At 44.3% G+C, this 10,121-nt stretch overlaps 2 protein-coding genes across 2 annotated transcripts in view; both read left to right on the top strand.

Moving 5' to 3' along the window:
• The window catches only part of LOC119261810 (excitatory amino acid transporter 1-like), a 25,354-nt gene extending 23,185 nt beyond the window's left edge, over window positions 1-2,169 (top strand). Inside the window, exons 7-8 of the mRNA XM_037531551.1 lie at window positions 885-985; window positions 2,045-2,169. Of these exons, the coding sequence (XP_037387448.1) occupies window positions 885-985; window positions 2,045-2,169 (226 nt within the window). The remainder of the gene's footprint in view (window positions 1-884; window positions 986-2,044) is intronic.
• LOC108415132 (protein FAM111A-like) overlaps window positions 1-7,259 on the top strand; it is an 8,412-nt gene extending 1,153 nt beyond the window's left edge. Inside the window, exons 2-5 of the mRNA XM_017688111.2 lie at window positions 885-985; window positions 2,192-2,263; window positions 3,445-3,501; window positions 3,619-7,259. Coding sequence (XP_017543600.2) covers window positions 2,204-2,263; window positions 3,445-3,501; window positions 3,619-5,358 — 1,857 coding nt within the window. The 5' untranslated portion in view covers window positions 885-985; window positions 2,192-2,203 and the 3' untranslated portion in view covers window positions 5,359-7,259. The remainder of the gene's footprint in view (window positions 1-884; window positions 986-2,191; window positions 2,264-3,444; window positions 3,502-3,618) is intronic.
• The last annotated feature ends 2,862 nt before the right edge of the window (window positions 7,260-10,121 follow it).

The following is a 10,121-nucleotide window of genomic DNA, read 5'->3' as shown; positions in this document are numbered from 1 at the left end:
TACTGAGTGGACCAGAAGAAACAGCCGTGGACATTCTGGTTCCACTGATGTACATTACAGGAAAAGTAGGTTTTTCCCTCTGTATAATTATCACTTTGGAGATTTAATTTTCCTCTGGCAGCAGCAACTTTTAAATTTTTTGTAGTGATGACCAAAATGTAAATTTGTACCAGTACCCAGAAGACCTGAGCAGTACGACTGGCTGTGGTTCTGCGCGGTGCTCCGCCTCTGCAGACGTACCGTGTTGTTAAACTGTCTCAGTGAAACTGAAAGGACATAATCATGAGGATGAATCTGCTGTTTACATCAGTTCAGTTCATAATGCTAAAAAGTGCTGAACTACTGCGCAATGACACTCTTAAAAAGATGGTTCTTCAAGGGTTCCTTAGTAATGAAAATGGTTCTATTAAGAACCATGAGCACCCTTTTCATGATTAACGTGCTCTTTGCATCATAAAAGGCTTCGTCAGGTTAGGTTGTCCTCTCTGTCTTTCTGGGGAAGGTGCACAACTACGCCATCTGCTGGCTGTTTTCAGATCACTTTGAGTCACCACTCATTCCTCCAGGGGGACTTTATTGATCACGGATTACAAATCAGTTAAAGGTGGATCTTTAGTGAAGCAGTAAGTCCTCGACTGTAGACACACACAGGGGTTATGGACACAGGAGGACAGCTAGACTGCAGAAGCCCTGGGGGAGGTGTGATGGTGACGCTGTCTGGGTGAAAATCTTTGTAGTCCGTCTGAAAGAGGCGCTCATGTAATCTGTATTTCTGTCTTTTACTCTCAATTAACAGCTTAGATCACTGAGTCAGATTCACCTGAATGTGGAGGCATGTCAGCACGTAATCTGCATCACTGATCATCTGCATGTTCCCTTTATAGGAAGAAAGCGTGTTCTCTGCTGGACGTAGTGCCGGAATATCGGGCAGAACTGTCCCTCAAAAAGGAGACCTGCACCTTTTACTCTACCTTCTTACTACCAGGTAAGTATACATGCATCAGTACAGTCATACTCAGGTTCTCTGCCTTCTGCTCTTCAGTTTCATGACTTGTTAGTTTGTCATACACTGCAAAAAATGGTATCTTCTCCGGTAATATTCTCTTAAATCCAGCCAATAGAACTAATATTTCTCCTGTTGAGATGGTCGAAGGCTTAATTTAAGATAATTGCACTTGTTTCCAAACATTATGTGCTTGTTTTAAGTGATTATATTAAGTAAAATGATCTCAGTGTAGCCCTGCGATGGACTGGCAACCTGTCCAGGGTGTACCCTGCCTTCCGCCCGATGACAGCTGGGATAGGCTCCAGCACCCCCCCGCGACCCTCACAGAGAAGCGGCTTGGAAAATGGATGGATGGATCTCAGTGTATCGCAGATAATTTTGCTTGTTGTAAGAAATGTTTCAACCCAGTGAAATGATCAGCCGGCATACTGAGATCATTTTACCTGATAAAGTGATCTAAAACAAGTGAAAAATGTCCAGAAACAAGTTAGATATACATCTAATAAGTACGACTAGATTTAAGATCGTTTCATGTGACGATGCCCTTTTTTTGGCAGTGCATTATAGCGATTCATCACCGTTAACCTTCCATCTAAACGTAATGACTTTAGACTTTAGGGTAGAAAAAAATAATGTTAACCAATAGTACAAAGCTTTCCTCACTGCCACCACCCCAACGCTCCGCGAGCTCAGAGACCCTCCCTCACACAGAGTTTCCTGGAAAGGGAGGAGAATGAAGAATGATGACTTTAATACAGTAGAACTGTCAGCTTCTATCATCATTAGTGTCTGAGAGTTTTTAAAAGTGGGCCTTAAAATGAGTGCTGTGGAAAACTCAGTGCCAGATTTGAATAAACTAGAACTTTTGAAATACTAATGAAATGCTTCTTCGGTGGCGCTGCCGCCTCACAGCAGAGAGGATCTGGGTTTGATTCCCCGGCCGGGTGACCGGGGTTCTCCCGGTGTTCGTGGGTTTCCTCCGGGTTCCTCCCACAGTCTAAAGACATGCAGTTAATTTTATGGCTGTTTCCAATTCAGTTACTCGTGTAGACCTGCACATCCACGTTCCTCCGTTCCTGAGTTTCACTGCTGTGAAGGTCCTTGTTGTCGTTGTGGTTATGGTGTCATTATCGGGCCTGTTTGTGTTCACTGATCTGAATTAGACTCGTGTCTGCTTTTTAACAGGTCGTCTACAGAATGGACTTTAAGAAGAACAAACCGGACATCAGGCATTATTGTCAGCCTCTGAGGCAACAGGTGAGGAAATTCAGTAACTTTCTTGACTGACTCAACATCAGCGCTGTAACTGAGTGAAACCACATCCCAGTGAGAGTAGAAGCCCTACATCTGCACTGCTGTAGGAGCTGCAGTGTAAGAGTACTTGGTCATAACTGCAGACACAGAGGTTTCGCAGTCATCATGGATCCCTCATTCTTTTTGGATGATCTTTTACAGGCGTTAGTAATCCGCACATTTCTGCCCTTTCATCAGTTTTTCTTTTCTTTCTCGTTATTTTCTCGTTATTGTGTGTGCTTTCTCTGAGTCATCTCCCTCGGAGATTACATCCCCTTGGTTTGAGCCTGGAGTCAGAGACTCTCAGAGCCTTGGTAGAAATGACCAGAAGACTAATGAAAAAGGGAAAAGGAGATATGAATGCAAACCAAACATGTATTAGTGGCTGCACCAAAGTCCTTTAGCAGCCATCATTGCATCATTGCTGGGTAGTTATTTCCAGCAATACCAGACTCCTCTCTCTCTGAAGAGGAGCGCCCAAAATACTGTGGTTGGTATATCACCATCAGTGGGTATCACCTCTGCCTTCTACGCCATAGACTGGGGTTCAGGATACACTACACTATACCAATGAGAGTCCTTGGGCAAGACTCCTAGCACTACCTTCACCTCCCTGTGTAAAATGATCCAATCAGGATCAGAGCGTCTGCCAAATGTCATAAATATTCTCCCAACTGAAAGTCAAATTACTCTTTCAAACTGCTGTTTGAAATCGCCGTTACAATCTAGTAAAAAACCTCATAGTTTGTAGTAACACACAAAAAACATTTTTTCATGTTCTGTTTCCCAACAGAAGGACTTCTTAGCTCAAAACCGCAGAACTGTTTGTAGCTCTGTAACTTTGCTGTTCTTTAATGCCACAACTGAACAGTAATCCTCCCAGGTGCCCCCTAGTGGTGGGAGTAAATAAATCAGTAGGTATGTGAGGATCAGGTATCAGAAGGAAGTTTGTGCAAGATTGTAGTAGAGATGAGTTGGGAAGCCCCAGCAATGTTTTGTTTAATGGAGAAAACATTTTAATATAGTTATTTCATATGAAGTGTGAGTGACACTTGGAGTGCACAAACATAGTTCCTATTTCAGTATAATAACACAGCACCAGTGCATTAATGACAAATAATACCGTACGTCATCTGTTTTCCCAGCAAACGATGAAGGAAGAAGAAGAAGAGCAAGACGTAGGAAAGGACACCACACAGCTGGTAGGTCATAGAGACTCCACTTATTGACCTGTTAGTGAGAAACTGTTGAGTTGTTGTGTCTTTATTATGAAGGTTTGTTCACAGGGTTATAACTTTGGCTGTTTCGCTGTTTTTCAGAAACCTGAGAAGAGAAGACATGTTTTCAGGTTCCGCATTCAATTTAAAAAATATGAAGTGACCTGTGATGCGTCTATGACCGTGTTGGAGGCGCTGCTCTCAAACAAAAACTTTAAAGGCGATTATAAAAAGAATGAGGAAAAGGAGATGGTCATCCAGAGAGAGAAAGTACCAAGAGGTGCTATCTCCACAGACTTCCCCTGCTGCCTGATCAATGATGATGAGCTTCTGGACATACAATTCATCAAATCGAGTGGAAGCAGCAGTTTAGAGAGTAAACCAGTCCCCTGTTCACTGATGAACAGCACTGAAAATTTCATTGTGTTTAACATCAAAACAACAGGTGGCCACACTGTCAAAAGGCTGATGAAGAACCAGGCACTGAAGCAGAAGGTGGATGATGTTTGTGTTTATGCATTAAAAGGAGAAACAGTGAAGAAGGCTCTTCGGCGTGATGGGCGATTTAACAGGGTGATTTTTCGCAAACACTGTGGACTCTATGAGCTGGGGTCTGAGATCATCACTGATATGTCCAACACTGTTGACCATCTGGATGGAAAGCATTTCAGAGTCATTGTTATTGACAACCAGCCAGCCAGCCAGGAGTCCAGCCAGGAGTTTGATACGATGAAGAATGAATCTGGTGAAAATATCCCCAGTACTTCCACGCCTGGCAATCTCAGCCAGGACTCCGCTAACCCTCAACAGCAGAATCACCAGCCCACCGAGAAAGAAAAGGACAAGAAAACATATCCGAAAAGAATCCAGGTTAATAAAATCCCAAACACAGAGGAGATCCTGAAGCTACTGCGGGATCAGTTTGAAGGTTTGCAGAAGCAGCTGAAGGAGCGAGAGAGTCTCACTAAGCCTGCTGAGGTGCAGGAGTTCTTCAGAGAAGAGTTTGATAAAAGTGCTCAGAGCTTCTCGGAGGTGAAGAGAGTGAGACAGTTGATGAAGCTCTCCGATTCTGTCTGTCAGATCCGTGTGGAGGGGTTTGGAAATGGAACTGGATTTCTGCTGTTTGACAGGTTCATCCTCACTAACGCACATGTTATCGGAAACTTTGACCCGTTCACACAGAGGCTGCACCGCCCCATCTCTGCTGTGTTCGACTTTGAGGATTTGGACATGGGGAACAAACTCTCACTGAAGGAGAACCTTGTTGCCTATTTTTATGGTAAGAACGACAAGGGGCAGCATCTGGACTTCGCTCTGCTGGAACTCAGTGATGATGCAAAACTTCCTTATTGTCCTGAATTGCTTAGCAGGTACAGTCCTCCTCCCACTAGAGGTGGGATCTGCATAGTGGGGCACCCTGATGGAGGGGTCAAGAGAATGGACCCCTGTTTCATCATTGAAAAAGATGAAGTTCCAAATGCAGCAGACGAGCACCAGGCTAAGAACAGCGACTTCTTACACGTCATAACACAGCAGTGTTTGGCAGAGAAATGGGAAAACCATTATTCCCAGATCAGTTATGATTCCTGTTTCTTTCATGGATCCTCCGGCTCACCGGTCTTTAATGATCACTGCGAGCTGATTGGTGTCCACACTGGTGGCTACGTTTACAAAGGAAAAGGAGGGAAAACCAGAAGTGTGATGGAATACGCTTTTCCCATGCTTCCCATCCTGGTGTGCATCGTCAGACAGTGCTGGCAGAAAGGCAGATCTGATATTCTTCAGTACTTTGAGGATCAAAACAACATGAAATACGTGCTTCAGGTGGCAAATGAGCAGTGAAATCAGCAGCGTACAAGCGCCCTTCGAAACATCAACTCTTTCATTTCTCACTACCAAATATATACAGAACATCAGGAGGGACTGTGGCTTCTGTTTTCCATTTGTCAGGTTAATCACTTTCACACACATTTGTTTTAAACAAATTTTTATTTGTGGTAGCCCAGCACTACAGCAGCAGACACAAACCCCCCAAAAATCAGCAAGGCTGGACTGCACTGCACACTCCTGAAGGCTATTCGTAATGAATGTTGGAGGTGGACATTCTCTTTTTTGTTGTTTTGTTCAGAGTGAAAGGAATGGGTAACGATCCTGAGGGTCTTCACCAGGTAGTCATTAAGGTTGAGTCAAAATGTCTGGCTGAACCAACTCATACATCATGTATCAAACGACATATCCAAGTGCAAATCCAACACTGATGAGACTGTGAGGGAGTGGATCTGTGACCATGACCATAAGGACCATGAGGACAATTCATCAAGACCAAGCTCCACATTTCACCAGAGCAGCTGGTCAGGAAGTGTCGCAGGAGCTTCACCCCACCATCATTTTCAATCCTCAAGCAGTGTGGATCGCATTTATTAAGCCATCAAAGAAACGTAGTCAGAAATTGCCAAAAAAGGTGCACCTTGTCTTATCAGGCTATCAGCAGCTCTATGCAGCATAAAAGCCACCCAAAGACACTGGACTGAGCACAAACGTACAAGACTCTACTCAGTTGACCTTCACTTTCTGTTCTACATGACGAAAAATCACAAAAAGACCTGCAGACAAAAACTTTCCTCCAGCATGATTCTCAGAGAATGGCTAAACATCCCTGCATCGTGTGGCTGTTTGGGGGGAGGAACATTGCTGTAACCCTGCCTTCTTCAAAACTAACGCCCTATAAAGTCACGTCCTCACCTTCTGCTTTCATGATGAACTGTCTGCAATCCCGACCTCCACTCCATCATCCCCCAGTCCCTCAGTCCTACATCAGTCCTACTACAGCTATGAGGAGGCCCAGTCTTCTATCTACAGGCAGAAGCTGCCTAGAACTCCAGCGGAAGTTCTCAGAGTTCTACCTCCCTCAACCAGTCTTCCCTCATACTACCACCGCCATGTTGAGGGCATGATTTGAACTCAAAGTATAATTAGTTCAGTCTGCTCTTGCAGAAATGTTATGGCCAATGCACATTGGACACGCCACAGTGCAGCATCACATTATGTCACGTGACTATTACAGAAACTATTACTATGACCGGTGACTCTACATGTTTGAACGGTAGAGAAGGTTCATTAATTGGGACGTTAGTCAGTTTTACGCCTTTCAGAAGCAGTGCTGATTTTTCTGGGTTCAGTAGATTTAAAGTGCTGAACAGTGAGGGAGGGATATCTTCACTGAAGGTGAACTGAGTGTGCTGTCATTCCTGGTGAAGTGTGAGATGTAGAGATGTCGTATTCCAGGATCAGGTCCTCCATTCCACCACACAGACTACCTCCAGTATCAGTCACTAAACTACGGGCTGGACACCAAAGATCAGGCCTGGGGTGTGTTTAATTACGCTCGCTCACATGTGTTTGTAGCTGCAGTGATCGCTGACCACTATCAAATCACTGTTTATCAATAATCATTTACTATTTACTGTACTTTGACTTCTTTCCCTTTTGCTCATTACTGTAACTCTTCAGTTTCCTTCTTTATTTGCATGTTTGATTAATTATCATAGAATAACTGGTGAAGGGAAATTCAGCCTGATCAATCACCTCTTTAATCGCTTCAATCATGATTGAGTCTTCTATCCACGGGAATACAGTCATTTTATTAATCATCTTTATATTAATCAGTGTCCTGTCAGTTTTCCCTGTTATTGATTTACCTTCTGGCTGGAATATAAACTTTAATAAAACTATTATATCTGCAATATGATCTGAATGACTCTTATTGGTTGGATATCATAATTCTAAATTATTATAACTCATCCAGTTTCACTGCATTAAATCTGCATAAGTAAATAAATAAGGCTTTACGTTACTGTTTAAAATGGTGTTACAGCAACAGACGACACACAATCACACCGTTGGGTTTTATGGGATTATTACATAACTGACATTTTTCACTGATATGATATTAAATGATGACTCAAGTTATTATCTTATTGTTTGAGTAAATTTTAGACTAAACCTCCTAAATCCTGTCCTAACTTTAGGATGAACCCTGTCGTGGTAAAATCAGTCAATCAAATTCTCGGACGCGTGGAGCCTTTGAGTAATGTTCGCGTGCCGGATCAGAAGCGCTCTGATGGCAGGCAGAGAAAACTGGGTTATAACCCTAACCCTAACCCTAACCGGGTTAAGTTGGGGCGCGCCGGTCCCTTAAAAGGTAATAATTAATTAACAATTAGTAAAAAATAATAATTAACAAACAGACGTTCAGTGGGGTCAAGCTGAGCCTTGGGGAGGAGGCTGCTGAGGCAGCACGTCTGTCACTTCTGGGCCCATGCTGTGTGGACACGTTAAGAGCTACTGTGGTTTCAGCTCGCTTCCTGTAGCTGGCTGGCCCTCACACACACACACCCACACACACCCACACACACACACACACACCCCAACACACACACCAACGCACACACACACACACACACACACACACACCAACGCCCACACACACACACACCCACACCCACACACACACCAACGCACACACACCCACACACACACCAACACACACCCACACACCCACACACACACCCAGGAGCTTTTGACCTCGTACACATATTGACTTTAAGTGATCTGCAGGATCATAATGCAAATACGGCAGGGCCGGCGTTATTTAGCAACATAAGCAAAGCGAATATTTGCCTTCACAAACCCCAGCAGGGTCCTGACTTCTGTTTCTCTGGTTCTGAGGCGGCTGAGTCAGGCGGCGTAGTTCACTACCAGCATAATGAGCTCCATTTATTCCTACTGTAAAACGCGGCTTTCACTGGGAGACGTTTTTCTCTTCTAACTCTGCGTTTAAACATCTCAGACGCTGCCGACTCGAACTCCACCGCCCCTCTGACCACCTTCCTGTGTTAATGTAGATGATGGAGTATTACAGTGATGGTGGTGAATAATGAGGAGGCGGAGCTGAACGGGTGTCTGTTTATTAGGAGGAGGAATGTTAGCGTGCTCGGCTAAAGCGTTTGGGAAATGGAGACCGAAACTGAGAAGCGGCGACACTGATAAACAGCAGGGGGTGACTGATAATCAGCAGGGGGCGCCCTGATAAACAGCAGGGGGTGACTGATAATTAGCAGGGGGCGACTCTGATAAACAGCAGGGGGTGACTGATAATGAGCAGGGGGTGACTCTGATAAACAGCAGGGGGCGCTCTCACAGCGTTCACTACCTACTGTTTATCACTCTTTAGTTCTGTTTGGTGTAGTGTAGTGGGTAACACCTCTGCTTTCTACGCTGTAGACTGGGTTCAGTGCCCCACCTGGGTCAGCACCCTACACTATACCAATAAGAGTCCTTGGGCAAGACTCCTAACACCGCCTTGGCCTGCCTGCCTGTGTAAAATGATCACATTGTAAGTCGCTTTGGATAAGAGCATCAGCCAAATGCCGTAAAAAAATGTTTGATCTTTTTGTTAACGCCGCTAACGGTCGCTCTCTGTCTAGCTCACAGTATGTACACTGTGTCTACATTTCACCTTGTATCGCTCCTTACATAACACTTAATTATTGACGTCAGTGGAGCAGCTCAGGATTCTGACATAATTCCTAAATAAAGGTTAGATTTGCTTCTGTAGCAGTCATTTCTGAAAAGACTAGTCTCGGCCTTGCCAGATCTTCACTTAGGACTAAAGACAGGAAGTAATATGGCACCAGGTCCGAATTGAGTTCAACACAAAAAGCCAACAATCAAATTCTAAAACTACATCATCATTTCAGAATAATGTTTAGTATAAACCTCATTTCTAAAGACTGTATTACTCTTAGTACTCTTCCAGTTGTGCCATGCCTGATGTGATGATGACCTGAGGAGCTGAACCTGACCCAGACAGCTGATTTGATCAGGCTTAACCCTGGGCCACATCTGGCTGTACATGAGACCAACACACTGCATGGGCCCAGATGCAGCTACTAGAACTTAGCCTGTTTATTGCCATTAGAGGGTCACATCTCCTCCACCTTTAAACCAGCACTGCCAGAACTGACCCACCACTTCGGACCACTAGCAGGAAAACCAGGCCATTAAGGTTCTGCCAGAAGTCTCTTCACTCCTGCGAAGAGAATTTTAGTCCTTGGTGGAATTTTATAAGTTGAAAGATTCATTAGAAATTGGAGAATCTTTGGCGTAGGCCCCATCCTCTGTCCAAGCCTGGGGACTCTTACTCATCCTGCTGGATTGAGCTGGCAGGGACGGAGCCTTGCGGGGAGGGAGGAGGGGAACGTAGGCAGCTAAAAGCAGCAGAACAGGTATGTAAGTCAAGTCATTTTAAAGACATGTGATTGGCGAGGAGTGATGAATGAATGAAGCAGCATTACAGACTTCCTGACAGAACTTTGCTAATGCTTCCACTTTTGCACAGCGCCCCCAGGCTTCAGGAGTGGAGGATAGCTTGTGCTTGCCACCATGAGAGTCCCAGCTGTCTTTGTTTAAGTAACAGACAGAATGTCATGAAGGCCAAACCTTTTCAGGGTGGAGTTTTCCAGTGTTCGGTGCCGTATTTGACCGTGATCTGGATTTAAGTTATTTAAGTCATAAAATTTAATTTAAAATCTAAAATCATAAAA

Source organism: Pygocentrus nattereri, chromosome 20, assembly GCF_015220715.1.
Source record: "Pygocentrus nattereri isolate fPygNat1 chromosome 20, fPygNat1.pri, whole genome shotgun sequence".
Taxonomy (NCBI): Eukaryota; Metazoa; Chordata; class Actinopteri; order Characiformes; family Serrasalmidae; genus Pygocentrus; species Pygocentrus nattereri.
Note: the sequence above shows the minus strand (reverse complement) of the source record. Positions and strands in the feature narration are given on the sequence as shown.